Raw genomic sequence first — 15,854 nt, 5'->3', positions numbered from 1 at the left:
ATTTAAATGTTAAAATACTCCTTATTTAAAGCTTACATACACTGTGTAACTTGAAATTGATTTTTCACATTCACATCACAAAGGCAGATCGCTATCAAAAGTAACGAAATATCCATCAGTAGAAATATGACTTCAGACAAATTCTGAAACACTGAACCCGTGTTTTGGGGGGAAAAAACCCAAACATGTAGGCATATGGAGTCCAATCAGGAATTCATCTGTTCATCTGAATAACTAAAGTCATGAATGACTCGGTGCTTAGATGGCAATCATTTAAACTTCATCTTTCTCCTCATATATACACATAGTAGAAAGTCTTCATGCAGCTATTCATGTTATTTGTGGCCGAGCAGGGATGCCAGCACACACACACGTCTGAGGACTCCTCAACAGAACCCACAAAAAGTCCTGCAAGAACTGGCAACTTCTGAACATTTCTTTAAAAAAACTTTAGACATTTATGCTTACATTTACATTACTTTCTTAACATGCTTTCTATGTATAAGGGCATTTTTGAGTTTATTTCTTTCAGCTGAACTGAGGCTGATGCTTTGGTTACTTGTTTCTATTCTAAAAACAAAAACCCCAACAACATAAAAAGTGTTTTTTAGAAATTCAGAGAATGAAAATATTTGCAAAAAATAAATAAATAAATAAACAACAGTATGATAGCATTCAGAACTGTAAAAGAAATGAGATTTTATGTAGGCTCTGACTCGGAATTTATGACACAGACCAATGAACTCATCTTTTGTCATTTACCTCTGTAAACTCATAAGATTTCTTGGAAGATAGTTAGTCAAATGAAGAGCAGAGATGAATCAGTGGATATAATTCATTTAGGCTTTAAAAAGGCTTTTGATGATAAAGTCCTTAGCAAGAGGCTATTAAGGAAAGTTAGTAACCATATGGTGAAAGATAAAGTTCTGCCACGGATTAAAAAGCGGTTAAGAGATAAGATAAAGACTGGAAATAAATGGATAATTCTCCCTGGAAAGAGGTTAATAGCAAGGTGCCCCTTCATTACTGTGACTAGCAATCAATATCACGGTTCACCTGCTTCAGCAGATCATTAATAGTAAGGTAACATACCTTGTGGATAAGAATACTCAGACTAAGCCAAGTACCAAGGAAAGCATAATTAGAACTGAAATTAAAAGCTGTTTGTACAAGTCAGGGATGGATGAAATCTGCCAGAGGTAACAAGTGTGGGGCAAAGCCTGATGGAAGGGATGGTTCAAATTACTTTTAGATGGTGATTTGCCCCAGTGAGTTGTAATGCCCGTGGACAGTTTATTGAAGGCAACTGTTAATGTGTTTAGCAAAGAAGGGGAGAGAAATAGACATGGCACTTGGAAGAACAAAGAAGTTTATGGTAATGAGTATCTTTAAAGTGGCAGAGCCCATTGATGTCTGCCGGGAACAACCTGGCATTAACAAGGAGGTAGGCTAGCTGAGCCGAGATGATCAAAAATTCTAGACTGCTGCAATGGTTTTAAGCAGAAAATGTCACGATACGTCACAACAGAAATTGAATTGTGGACTCATGGTTTGTACTACCAACCTCAATGTGTGTGCACCCACTAGTAGAGGGTCTAAACCACAGATTCAAATGAGTAATGCAAAATGTGGCACATACCCTAAAATATCACGTATACAGAAAGATATGCACAATATTAGCACAGGTGCTGAAATGCTCCACAAGGCGAAAGCAGTGATGCTCCATTTGACTACTGCTCATGCAACCATCTCTCTAATTTTCCATACCTCTCCTCTTGTAACCAGTAGTCACTGAGCTCACCAAAAAGGCTGGCTATTCCTTTATGTATCAGTAACTGAAACCAACTTGAAAAATAAGGCATTAAAATAATGAGCTTATTCATGGACATGTGGGAAAAGCATGCATTCACCACTTACTTGAATTTTGCCAAAACTTGCCTCCAGTGCAAAAAATCTCGAAGACTGAATATTTTTTTAAATAAAAGAGATGCCTTACTTCCTATTTTAATGCCAGACTGGAATTTTATCTGAATAATGCATGTAGAAAAATTTGGTGAAAAAAATGTGTTATATTGTTCTGAAACACTCTCTCTGGGCAATGCCAAGAAAGCACAATGGGAACCAGAATAAAGAAGCTTAGTAATAAAACATGTCAAACCATAAAGCCTATTATATGAGAATTTGAAATTTATCCATTAGTTCTTGTCTACTAAGAAACAGTCAGCCCACACTTAATACAACCTACTGGCTGCAGTTAGTTTCAGCAGTGGATAGGTTGACAGCCTGGTTAGTTTACCTGATCTGTTTAGAAATTGACCTGTTTTTATCCAGTGATGCAAGAATAGGGGCACATCCTTTTACACAGGTCAAAAAAGATGACCATCAATCAATTCACAGCCTACTATTACTAACGAAACAGTTCTGTACATCTTCACTGCCACGGCGCTGCATACCCTGTTACACCACCTCTTACAGAAAGTTCCCAAAGAGCACCATTTTTCTGTTTTCCCTTGTGCTAAATTCTTCATCTCCCTCTCAGACCTAAAGCAATAGGCAAACCAGACACAAAATGTCCAGCTGGATTAGTGTTCTCAGTATGATGCAATCTGAGAATGCCAGTTCACCAAGTTAGATGAAGCAGTGACAGAGCTCAAGAGAAAGCCAGGGCTCTCACTTTCATCTACCAGCTGCTGTCTTTTAAAGTCAACATGACTTACTGAAACCACCACGAAAATACTTTGTGAAGCAGATCTGATTGTGCCATAACACAGGAAGGAAGGATAGCCACATGAAACACCTTCTGTCGATCAAACAGACTCAATCCATTGGGGTGCTTCCATGTCTACCATCACGTACTTGAGAAATGTACCACCCCCTGGAGACTCATGGAGACTTACGGAGTTTCATAAGGATGTGAAAGAGGAAGGCATCTTGGTCTTCCTCAGATGTCGTAAGGTTCTTGAAGTTACCAGCTCCAAAATGTGCTTGCTATACACAACGTGCTAATACCATGTCCTTATTGGACAACAGACTAAGGTTATCTCACACACCTGGTACTTCTGGAGCACTCCACTCCAGGAGTTTTTGGCATCAATTTGACACTAGCTGGAGTATAACATACTGGCAGAGAGAGGGCTAGATTCCCCTGCAAACCCTCCTACCCCTATGTTCCCTTATGCATGGAGCACAGCTCTGCCACCACACTCCTGACAGATCTGTGGGAGCTGGGTGTGCCACAGGGCTGTGCAATAACCTAATTCCATGCAATACTGGAAGATCCCCTGTCCTGTAAAAGCTATTCCTCCACAAATGTTAACTAAGAAGTAAAGAATTAAAGAGGCATCACAATGAGGAGAGACAGAATCTCACATGTTAACAGCCTTATAATTTGCTAAAAAACCTCTCAAGTTTAGCACCGATCTCCACATCTGTGCACAATGTGGCTTCTCCTGTCCTATTCACCAATTCTTATGCACATCTAAAACACATTATTTTTCCCAGAGACTGTGACAAGGTATCAAAAAGGTGGGAGAAGTATTTCTGATGGCTCTTTCTTCAAAGAAGCAAACAGAAGCCACAACAGAGTGCTGCTCATATCACACACAAACACACATCAGGTAATTTCCTGCACTAATGGAATACATTCCCAGTGACCAGTGAAGATGACACGGCCTTGGTGCTTGCTCTACATCAGGTGTGACAGATTGGAAGGACTTCACACAGCTCTCTGCTCATTTCAGAAAGCTCAGAGGAATACTACACAAGTCCCATTAATTCTGCTTAACAATCAGACACGTGGAAACTGCAAATACATGGGCAGTACTTATTTTATCTGTGCTCTTGAAACAAGTTTTCCTGGTATTTCTAAGGATACTGTAATATCTTAAAGATTAACAAAGGGCAAATTTATTTAATTTAATATGCTGCATCCTAACAAAACTGCCCTAATAATGTTCTGATTCTAGAATTCTAGAAGTGGAATTGAATGGAGAAAACATTTTTAAATCACTTCATTTAGTTTACACGTTTGCAGGTGCCTTAAAGAATTAACACTCAAATGGTTCAGATTTTACATTCAGACACAGATGTAACGAAGAGTTCAAGAATTCTGGGTCCTGGATGTGTACTTAAAATTCTCAGCTAAAAAGCAGGAGAGGCTGCTAGGAATGCTTATGGACGCCTGCTTTTAAAAGGCTTGAGGTATTTGTTTTGCCTTCTTTCCGGTAAAGTTCTTTATTCTACAGTTATTTATTGTTTATGGAAGTTGTTGGGCATTTAAGACATGAAGTGACCACTCCCCCACACAAAAGAATCAAGTTACAATCCATTATTTCATTTTTGATTGTTTTTCTTTGTAATAGGTGGGAAAGGGGATCCTGGATAAAAGCTCTGCCCAAGACAAAACTCCAAACTGAAGACTCCAATTATCTATAAATCACTTATATTTCCTGCAGAGAAAAAGGAGGGAGGAAAGAGACAGAAAAACAGAGACAGAGGATACACCAAGTGAAACATTCAGTGCTTGTCCCAAACCCCATTTCTCTCAGAAGCAGTCAGGAGTTACCTGATATCTCAAAACCCAGTCCAGAAGGAATGGGTGGCTGCTGGTTTTGGTTTAATATTGAACAGAAATAATTTCCTTTTACTCGTTACAGTAGCGTAAAATGTGTAGCACCTTACACATTTCTGGAGATGGCAGCACAATAAACTTGAATTAAAGGCTCCTATCCAGCTTAAATCCCCCAAAAGTGGATTGTTAATGACTGTTCTACTTTCAAACGATTTTTTGGAAGCAATTCACTAGTTTTAAAATAGAGAAGTGCAAGTACACGTCCTGTGCCATCTGACAGTGATACCATTAGCAAATACTAACTGTGGAACACTTCTGATGCCTGTTTTACACTGAAACCAGCAATAAGCAAAAATCACGCCAAGCAAAGTATCACCACTCCAGACTGTAACACCACACAACATCAAGTAACGACATTCCTCATTTAATTAAACGATTTTCAAATAAATTATATGCAAGAACATGCATCTTTAAATCTGCAGTTCTCATTAAAATGCAGTGAAATTCAAAATAGTTGAGTTTCCTCTGAAACATTCTTCTAGAACATGAAATAGCTGTAACAAATTAGAGAACAAATTAGTTTTGGCACACACTTAAGAAAGTGGAAAGATGAAAAGCTTTTCAAGTGATGATATGGAAGAAAAAACATTACACATTGGCCAAACTGATTTTCCTATCAGTTTTAAAGCTCCCGAAGTTGTATTTCCAGTAGATAAAAATGTTATCACCTTTTCCCACCACTGAAGTGCTTTATTTTCCTATTAAGTTACTCAGTAATTAAAACAAAGTCTGACACATTGTAATCCGTTCATACAATACATTTGAGACTTCTCCAACAGGAACAGAAGCATTCTTTGGTTGAAGGTACCAAAGGTGTGAGATTCAAGACGTAAAGACAAACTTGAAAAACGTAAAATCACATTTACAAATAAATTATTGTTCTTAAAGCTCATTTTAATCTACAAAACAGTTTTGTCCCATAGGTACAGCAGATTTCTCTACCTACCAACACAGCAGGATGAACACCGTTTGTCTTTACAGAAATTAGTCTCAAAGTAGGAAAAAATACATCTTTTTGTAATATTGTTCAAGAGTGTACCCAGATACCATGGAAGTTAGCAAAGAGACCTGTTCAGTGCCATAACAACCTGGCGGTGTTAAAAGTCCCTTGGGAACTGTAAAAGAGTCCCTTGGGCACACAGTGTAATTCAAGAACAAAAATATTTTTATTTTCTGATTGAGAAATATGAGTATGTATAGTAACTTCCTCTGAATTACATCAAAAGCAATTGTAGCGTCAGGGAACTCCTGGCTCTGCTCTGTGAATAAACTCCAACAGCTTTGTAAAATATCTCCACTTAGAGAGAAGTGGCAGAGCCAGTCCCAGCAGATCCCATTTGCTTTTCTATTACCCTGTGGTTTTTCAGATGATTAGAGGACTAAAAATCTATTTCCCTTATTACAGGCTTAAAGCAGCCTTTTAATAGTTTCGTTTTCTTTGCTTTTTTTTTTTCTCCCTTATCTCTGTGCTGAAGTCGGTTAGGGCAGATTCCAAGCAAGACTTTCCCCGCCAGAAGAAAGGAACACAACTTACCTTCGTGTGTTTGATCTCAAGGTTGAGAGTGGGAGAAGGCAGCAGATGCAGAGATGCCATCAGAGCGGCAGGATCTGCCTTCACCTCCCCTGGCATCTCAATTTTACTGGAAGTCATAGTCTCGGGGGGGATACGGAGCAGCCGAGCCCCCCGCTCTGCCCCGACGCGCTGCGCTTTGGGCTGTTCCCCCCCTCCCCCCCGCCTACAAAGCCCAGCGCTGAAGATGTTGCTCTCCTCCTCTGTATATAGGCAGGTGTCACGCCGGGGCTCTTCTTATTGGACATGGGGGCAGAGGCAGGGGGGCAGGTCCATCCTACCTAGGCCGACAGCGGCACAGCCCCACTCACAGCGCGACGCAGCCTCCGCCGGCTCCCCGGCGCTGCGCACGGCCGGAGGGCACGGAGCGGGCGGGCCCGGCACCGGGCAACCCGGCGGGAGGGCACCGAGCCCGCCGTGCTCCCGCTCGCCCCGGCATCCCGCGGGGAGCGCTGGCCGCGACAGCGCCGTGTGGAGCCGTGCTGTCTCGGGTGGGCCTGACGGAGCGCGAGCTCCCGGGACACCGTGCCCCGCAACCGGAGACTGAGCCCAGCGCTGTCTGCCCTTGAGCCGCCCCCCACGGGACCCGGGGAGGGCGCGGCGGTAGGGGGGGGCCGGCGAGGCGCGGGGCAGCGCTCCCGTCCCCGCTCCCTCCGCCCGTTCCGTTCCCCGCAGTGCTCTCTCGGACGCGCGGCACCCGACGGCCGCACGGCGAGAGCCCGTCCGGGCCGCCCCGCTTGCGCGTCCGCACCGACGCCGGAGCGTCCCGCGGCGGCGGCTCCGAGGGACGCGGCGCCCCCTGCCGGCCGCCCGCCGCGCCGTGCCCGGCCGCCTGCCGCCCCCTGCCGGCCTCGCGCCGCCCGCCGCCCTTCGCTACGGCAGGGGGCTCCCGCCGCCCGCGCCTCGCGCCGCCGCCATGCCGCGCCGAGCTGCCGCTTCCCGGCGTGACATGGCCGCTGCGGTGCCCGCCCGGCCCCGGCTGCGCTCCCCGTCCTGCCTGCCCGCGCCCCGTGACCGGAAGGCGGCGCGGCGGGCCGGCGCGCCCCGCGTGGGCTTTCACGCCGGCGACACGTGCCGTGCCCCGACGGTGCCGCGGCCGTCACGAGGCTCCGGCCTCTGCGCTCCGTGCCGTGCCCGCCGCGTGCGGTTCCTGGGCCCGAAGCGCGTGGAGCCCCGGCCAGCCCTCAGTACTGTGAAACCCATCAGACGCCGTGTTTTGAAGGCATAAGGAGGAGGGCCAGCAAAGTGTGCAGCTGTGCCAAAGCTGGCAAAAGTAAAGCAGCAGCATGCCACGAGAATGTTCCGTTGACCTACTCATGAATAAACTACGGGATCTGGCCACCCTCCTGTTTTGTTACACTACCCATTTAATGCATTAGATGCTGCTCCTTGCGCTGGCTGCAGGGCACGCAGTGTGTGAAGGAGCACAGGCACAGGCTGCATGCGTGCAGATGGGCGCAGGATGCAGAGTGCCTTCAGAGCACCTCGGCCTATCACACCAACATGTACCTCACACAGCCTCACCACACACAGCTCTGTAAATCTCCAGTCCCGTAATGGAGGAGACTGCAGATTTTGCTTTCTCCTATTTTTCATATTTCGTTACCACCCCCACCAAAGACAGAGGAAATGGATCCAAAGTATGTGTTGTAAAGTGACATGCCAAGCTGTCAAATGGTGACACTTGGGATAAGTGAGACTTTTAAGCGTCAGAAATTCAGTTTTTAATGGCATGCTGGCAATGTAGACCTAACACTTCATCACAAGGATGACACGTTCTAAAAGCCGTTTTAAAATAAATCACAGTGGGGAAATGCTCCTTCAGGAAGAGACCGTGTTTAAGCAGGTTTGAGGAATGAGGGAACCATGCAGTGGTTTCATTCTTAAATTGAGTCAATGAAGTTTTCAGGAGGTTTTGGAGAGAAGGGACTGTAATGCACTGGGAGTGCCATTCAAACCCACACAGCCAGGAGCTGTTTCAGCTCCTGATTGTCACAACACTCCCGTGACTTCAGTTACTTCTCAGCTCCCTCAGTCAACATCCACTCCTCATCATACAAAATGTAGTTTATCTTATGTCTAAAAGCAGTTCAGTTTGCAGATCACCTCGCAGCTGGCTCATGTGCCCCCCAACCCCACTGACACTCCCCAGGTGGTGAATGGCTCAGCACTTACCACACTGTGGCTCCTGGGCTGCAGCCAGCAGAACATGGCACACACTTGCTTTAGAGCATCCCAACAGCAGGTGACCAGCCAGGGTTCTCCTCCACCTGCAAAGACAGTGATGAAAGCCTTACTGCCAAGACCACAGGTGAGTTCCCATCAGTACCACAGCTTTGCACAGCTGCGTGTGGAGCAAGGCCTGTGCTGCAGAGCTGGGGATACTGGTGAACCTAGCTTGATGAGCTGGTTTGGCAGTTCAGCATCACACTGACTACTTTATGATAGCAAGCACAGCTTCAAATAATGCAAAATGAGTTAACATTTAATATTTAATGCCATTTCTTTGTAGGAGGGATTACTACCACTATTGCCTTGGACATTGGGACAATAGCTCAGTAATAACAAATGAGTGCAGAAGTAAACCTAATTAGTGGAAGAAAAATGTGAGTCCAAGAGAAAAAACAGAAACAGTAGCCCAGGTTCCACCCAAGCCCTCCAAATCCCAAACACACAGGTATGGCAGGGAAAGCACTTATTCTGATTGCAGGCCTGTACTTTCTGGTTGTTGCTTTTTTGTTGTTGCTGTTGGTGGTGGCTTTTTGGCAATATAAACCGAGTCACAATAAGTCAAATTGGTTTACTTTTTCTCACATTAATGTGTTTTAATTAAACTCCTATTTCAACAGGAGCTTCAAATCAGAAGACAAATATTTTGTTTCAGGTTGTCGTGACAAAGATACTACAGTCTTCGCTTGAAGAAAAGATTGTTACAAAAACAAAGAACCAGGTGACATTGTTCTTTGCTTCTGTTCAGTTCTTGCTGTAAGAATTTATGCTAAAATATACAAAGATAAAAATCGTTCCTGAAGTGGTTTATTTTTATATTCTGATGAATCTGAATGTAGCATTTTAAGAAATACCTTTGTTTCACAAGTTTTGCTTTCTCCACACAGCCCCTTCAGCTGGTGTTATTTGTACACAAGGACATAGAAGTTGCTTATACAAATGTCATCTGATGGAAACACAACATTTTGTAATTGGAGTACAGAGCTCCAGTGTTGAAAACAATACAGAGGTAATTAAGGCATTCTAAGGTTGCTTGTACTTTTCTGTCATTGTTCTACCATCTCCTACAACTCCCTGCTTAAAGGAAGTTATGAAGCTAGAGGCTCGGGCAAGTGCATTTGTGTCCCAGGAACCTCTGCTGGGCAGAGTAGCTGTACTGAGGCATGTGCTGATACACCACTGTGGGCAGTGGCTTCAGTAACCCCAGCATCACAGAGTTCCTCTTTCTGCTTCAAATCCTTACACCAATGAAGATTCCTTATGCTCCTCAGTGAGCTCCAGACTCTGAATGCTGACACATACACAAAGGAACCAAATCACATCATTATTCTGTCAGGCACTTCCAGTGATTCATCTCAAGATCAACTTCAAAACCCACCCAGCAGTAATTCTGATCTGACCCCTAAGTTCTTTTTTATACATAGTTCTCCCAGCTGTCCCTCCAGCATTTAGCAGTGCTATCTCTGGCTCCTCATAGAAATTCAGTATTGATTGTGAAAGACCATTTCAGTGCCTTCTGCAGCAGTAAATGTCCACCCCCCCCATTTCTTACCCACTTTAGAAATGACTTTTGAAGGAAAAATATGGACCCCAAGGAAAATTCCACCAAGTTATTTTTCAGCTCAGATTTGCACTTAGGAAATCTGAACTTCATGTTCTGGTTTGTACAGTAAAAGCTTCAGCCTCAGGTGTCCTATTTTAATTGCCTGCTATTTTCATTATAGACCACGATGGCAGCAAACGCTCTTCAGGAGATACTTGTATTTTAATTTATCTTCAAATATAAATCACACATTATAGCACCTTTTTCCTCTAGGTTAATTGAATCAATTCTCTTAAATGTCTCTAAGCCTGATCATTTGAGAGAGGTTCACTGTTTGAGATCTTTCAAGAGTTATGGCCCTTGAACTGCACATGGAATGGTACCAGTCCCTGCTCTAGATGAAGATATTTTTTACGTATAAGCTAAAAACTGTTAAACACGTAAGTAATATTATCTGTAAAGCAATCTTCACACTGCTGTGATCATCCTGTGATGGTACTATGCCAGAAATTTTGTAAATATCCCAATAAATTCATTGTCTTAGCATTATAAGTCTTGTTTATAATTGACTGAGTATGGATGTATTTTACATTATGAAGAAAAAATAAAAAATCTCCTTTTCCTTATTTCTATATTATTACATTATTTCTACATTTAATGCTAAAAAAGAAAGTGAATACTGATATTAAGAACAGTTATTTTTTATTACTGAAAACCCAGGATTGACCAGTGAAGAAAACTTGATTTAACATAATTTTTACTAAAAATAAGACAAACTGATTAGTCTCTTTTCCTGTCCATTTTATGCCCATAGAACTAAACTGCTGCTATGGTAAGCTCAATCCTACATTTAAGCTTGGATTTAAGAAAGCCAAACATAGTTCACTTACAGCAATGGCAATAAAATAGAACATGCTTGGGAAGACAGAGAATGTTTGGGTTATTTTAGAAGTCAGTTTTAGAAACTAATGCTGTGGTTTAAGGCCACAGTTTAATGTAGTATGTTCTGCTTGTATGGCTGGTTTTGTTGGTGACAGCAATCCTGAGGTGCACCTCCTCAAGTCTGACAACTTCCTAAGACTGTCCAACTCAAAGCTTCTCAGAGGTTGGTCACCACCTTTCACGCAGCACTCACAGCCATGGGATGGCTGGGTTCAGTCTCTGCAAAATGGCATCTATCTGTTCCCTGAGTGTGCACAGTGCAGAGGGTCAGTGCCTCAGGACAGTGCTGTGAAGAACACATGCCAGTAACTAGGAAGATATAGGCAACGTGCTCTTGGGTTGTATGGACTCTATTCTGCATTTAAATATATAATATACTCTTCTACTGTGAATTTATTTTCAATTTACCTGTTTGAATTTATTATTTGTAAAACGTATCAAGCTTCAAATGGATTGACCTTCTGCTAATGTACATCACCTAATGAATGGATGCAATTAACTAATTAATATTGGACTATTGCACTTTCCAGGTCGCATTTATCATCACTAAATGTGTGATCTAGTTTGCAAGTTTAAATTTTTTATTATTACCCTTTAAACTAAAGAAATAAGTCTTATATTTAATTACCTGAACTTACATATTCAATTAATAGCTTCATTACCTTAATGAATATGGATACAGCACAGAAGTAGTAAAAGATTGCTTCCTGGGTGTACTATGCACATCCCATGAAGAGCATGCTCTGAACCTCAGAACAGATTTTTTCTATTGAAAAATTATGGTGGAGTTCCAAAGGAATTAGGCCCAACAGCCCAACATTCCTATCCTGTTCCTATCCTAAAACAATTTTATAATCTGCATTGTTAGCATATCATCTGTAAAAAGGAATTTTGCCTTTATGTGTCTAATCAGTCATTACCTTTGATTTAATTATTATTACTTTATTAATTAGGTAGGTTCAGATCAGGTTTTCACAACCCTGCAGCAGGACTGGTAGCCATAGTCACAGAATGTCTGTTGCCATAAGAAGCATGTGCCCTGTAGAAAGATAAAAGGCTTTGATAATGTACATCATTCTGGTTAAGAAAACACAGTGTTTAGATCACTGCAAAGCCCACAGAATGTACTTCGAGCTTTTCTTCCTGCTGCATGGCTATATTTACCAAGACATCTTTTGTTCATAATAGCAAATCTGAGTTTAAAACTTCGATCTTGATTTTGAGGACTTTTTACAAAGAAATGGGACATGGAAAAAAATATTTTAAAAAGAACATGCTGTCAGTCATCTTCCTTTGCATGCACTTGTGTACGTTAACTGTTCCAAAAAATGGAACATGAAGAAAAAAGAACAGGGAATTGGTTGCAACAAAGCATTTTCCCGTACAGAATGAATTCATTCTCTAAAAGCAAAGTTAGAAAGTTAGACCTGCCCATACTGTCACCCACTAGAGAAGTTTATAGTAGAACAATACCCAGCACATTTAGAAGGAAGCATAGAGTAGTGCTGCAGATAATGCTGGTGAATGTAAGCATCTGTACAGCATTTCCCTACACTTTCACATTTTGTCAGCACTGACAGGTCCCTCCCAGAGCCCTTCAGTGTGGAATGTGATCTTCCCCACTGTGCCAGCAAGACCCTACAGTGCAGTGCTGCATTTCACAGCTACTGCAGAGATTCAGCCAACTTAGAAACTCTCTGCACCTGTTATACACAGACCTGTCCATACAATGACTTTTAAAACATATTATCATCGACTGCATAGCAATATATGTAATATGTATACATGTAATTTATCAGTAATGCACTGAGGCCTGATGGTGCTCCCAGCCAAACTAAAACAAAGAGAAATATTGGGTTCTGCTTTAGAAAAAGTGCAATTAATTCTCACTGAGACCACTGTCAGCAACAGTGGACTTCAATAAGCTTTGAATGAGGCCTGAAACTGGCAGAAACTTTGAAACACACATGTGGTGTCTTTTTGATCTCATATTCATGATCTGGACTGAGATGTTTTATCAGGACACTGAGATCACAGAAATGGGATAAAGTACAGAGAAGTTCTAAAAAGCTCACCTCGTGTGCACTGCCCCTCCCTCCAAGGTGGGCTCAGCTAGACCAGAGCTGCACACTACAGATACTTGCTTCTCACCAAGACTACAGCAGAGACAGAAGATGATCAGAAAGCACAAGAACTAAATAAACATGCTGTTTTCTGGTTTTTTTTTCTTTTTTTTCTTTTGTGCACTGAAAACCATCAGAATGCTGAATTGCAGCACATTCAGATCTTCCTCACCTTATTTTTTTTTTAAGTTTCCCAGCAGCAAGATCAATAAATAAAACAGAATGTCCTTTAAGTATCACGCAGCAGTTTCTATAGGAAAATATAAATATAAATTCAGCAAAGGCATTTGTGCAGGAACATGAAAAACATAGCAGATGTACGCATTCAGACTTTGTCCAACTCAACTACAATCAGCAGATTTAGACTTAAAAATAATTTGACCCATATTATTACAATTCAAAAACTATATGTGTTATATTTATAGCCTTGGTCTCTCCAGCTGTGTTGGCTTAGGTTTTATTACATCAGTAATAACAATTTATGTGATACTCTGAATAACGTACTATTAAAAATTCAGTACAGTATAGACTGTTACCCATGGGACTTAAACTGTGGGAGCTAAGTGTATTACTCTGTGCTTTGCTATTTCTGTAGGAGTGAAGATTACTCATAATAATGGTTAGGTTATACATAGTGTTTGAATTCCTGCTCTGCTTGAGTCCAGGTGAGGAGAAGAAACAGTTCTGTTGAGATTGCCTTGGGGTGTGGGTTCCAAGGGTTTCAGTCTTGTGACGTAAGGTCACACATTCAGTCACGAGCAGTAACATCAACATGCCTTTTGACATCTTTTAGAAATGCCAATACGTTTGTGAGGTGCAACCTCCCTTAGCAGAATCATTTGGTGCTTTCACAGACTATTAGCTTTATCTATGTCTATTGATACAATTTTTCACTACAGTTCCTCTGATTTTCCTGGATTCTAAGTCGGACTGACATTTTTGTTGGTGCTGTGATCACCCTTGGAATCCTCTTTTGAGACAGTAGTGGATCAGCAGTACATTTCCTATGTTCCATCTTGCTGGTATCAAGGCTGGATTCAGGCATGAAGCAATCCACTGGCAGTAGTGCTTGAGTCTCTGAGGGGAATTCTGCACAGCCCCAGCACAATTAGTTACTGTTTAACTTATCTCTTAATGCCTGTCCTACTGAGAATTCATTTTAGGACAGTTCCCTAGATTCAGCACACCTATGTTTTGGTTGCTTAGCAAGGCAAAAAAATTCTTTCAGCTCTTCAAGTTAGGAATTAGCTATCTTGAATGCTTCTTCTACATTTCCATCCTCCATAGCTTTACATACTTTTATGCAGGATTTGCCTGGTGAAGGGATTGGAAAAGATTGCTGTTATTACCTCTACATTCTTTTCAAAGTGCTCCTTAAAATATTTGTCAAAGTACTGAAGAAAATCTGAAGAAAGGAAATGTAAATGGTACATCCTTGTGTCAGGAACCTGACTCTCCCACCCCGTAAAGACAAAAAATTATGCTGTAGGGAAGGCAGCAAGATCTGGGCACACGATTAGGGGTTTCTGTGTCTCTCACTGACATGTTATTTTGGTATAATTAGATGAAAGAATAGAATTAATACTTTCACACCTGTTACAAGACTAAACTAAGAAGTAGCTTCATACTGCATTGAGAGGGAGACTTGCATCTGCTCAGGAGAAGGAACTCTTATGGACAGGCAACTACAGATTGCTTTCATAAATGTATTTATTTCTCATTTTCCTGGAAGTGAGGAGGTGGATTATCTCATTCCTCCAATAATGAATGGCCTCCTCAAGATCCTCCCTCTGCTCTACTATACCCATAACTCTGAAAGACATCACACAGTCATAGTAAGCATATACTTTAATATGCTGTGATAATTAAGGTTCTGAATACCATCTTTTATTTGCAGTGATACAGTGCAAAGATGTTCAAACTGCAGTACATAAGCTGTTTTCAGTGGCTTTCCAGAGGCAATGCCAGCTGTCTCTGTGTGAGTGCAGACCTGTACTGCCAGCATTTTCTGAGTCTGCTAACGGTGAAATGGTATTTGAATGCAGATTTAGAGATAGCAAAAGGACACGCAAAAATGCTTAGGGATTAAAATTGGATAGTGGGTACAAAGCGAGTGGTTAAGGGGTGAATGTGCATCAAGTCCAACCTTGAGAGAAGGAAGAGCATCACTGGAATTGTAGAACTGGCCCATTTGCCCAGTCCCATGAGTGTTGTTCTGTTCACAGCAGACAGTAGTACTGACAGATCTGAGCATATTAGCCACCAAGGCAAAAAAAAAGGAAGAAGACTAATACAAACCAAGGCAACAAACATCAAAAACAGATGCCAGAATAACTGGGATAAGCTCTTAGTATGACATCAAATGATGAAAAATATTTGTAAATCAACCAGAAGCCAGTCAAATCAGTATGCTGTTTGATAAAATCACCCAAGATGCTTAAGAGGTTAAGACTGTAATACTTTTCCCTATGAAGCCCAGGTCTTTGAAATATTCAGCAACTTCAGCTCTTAAGATAATGGCCAATAATGTGATAATGCTTCATATTATAGCACCTATGCACTTTTAAACCACATATATTGGGAACATAGAGTCATTCTCAGTGCCTCACTTGCCTATTCTGCATTATAGAGAGCCACTGGACCGGAGCAGATTTCATTAAGTGTTCCTAATTTATTCTGCCTTGTTGCTCTTTTGTAAACAGGGCATGTCACTAGACAGCAAAGCATTTAGTCCAAAAAGAATATCGTGTGTGACTCTTCAAACTCAAGATATGACCAAGGTAAGACTCCTCATTAGCCACTGAAATCCCTCAGAAC

The 15,854-nt window shown here is 42.0% G+C and overlaps 1 protein-coding gene across 1 annotated transcript in view; it reads right to left on the bottom strand.

The window, feature by feature from the left end:
- The window catches only part of ALDH1A2 (aldehyde dehydrogenase 1 family member A2), a 52,370-nt gene extending 45,801 nt beyond the window's left edge, over positions 1 to 6,569 (bottom strand). Inside the window, exon 1 of the mRNA XM_065733803.1 lies at positions 6,165 to 6,569. Within this exon, the coding sequence (XP_065589875.1) occupies positions 6,165 to 6,281 (117 nt within the window). The 5' untranslated portion in view covers positions 6,282 to 6,569. The remainder of the gene's footprint in view (positions 1 to 6,164) is intronic.
- Positions 6,570 to 15,854: the final 9,285 nt, after the last annotated feature.

The sequence above is a fragment of the Cyrtonyx montezumae genome, unplaced genomic scaffold (genome assembly GCF_038088225.1).
Source record: "Cyrtonyx montezumae isolate F1298 unplaced genomic scaffold, pur_monq_1.0 scaffold_17, whole genome shotgun sequence".
NCBI classification, from domain to species: Eukaryota; Metazoa; Chordata; class Aves; order Galliformes; family Odontophoridae; genus Cyrtonyx; species Cyrtonyx montezumae.
The sequence above is the reverse complement of the archived record's forward strand: the minus strand, read 5'-3'. Positions and strand labels throughout refer to the sequence as shown.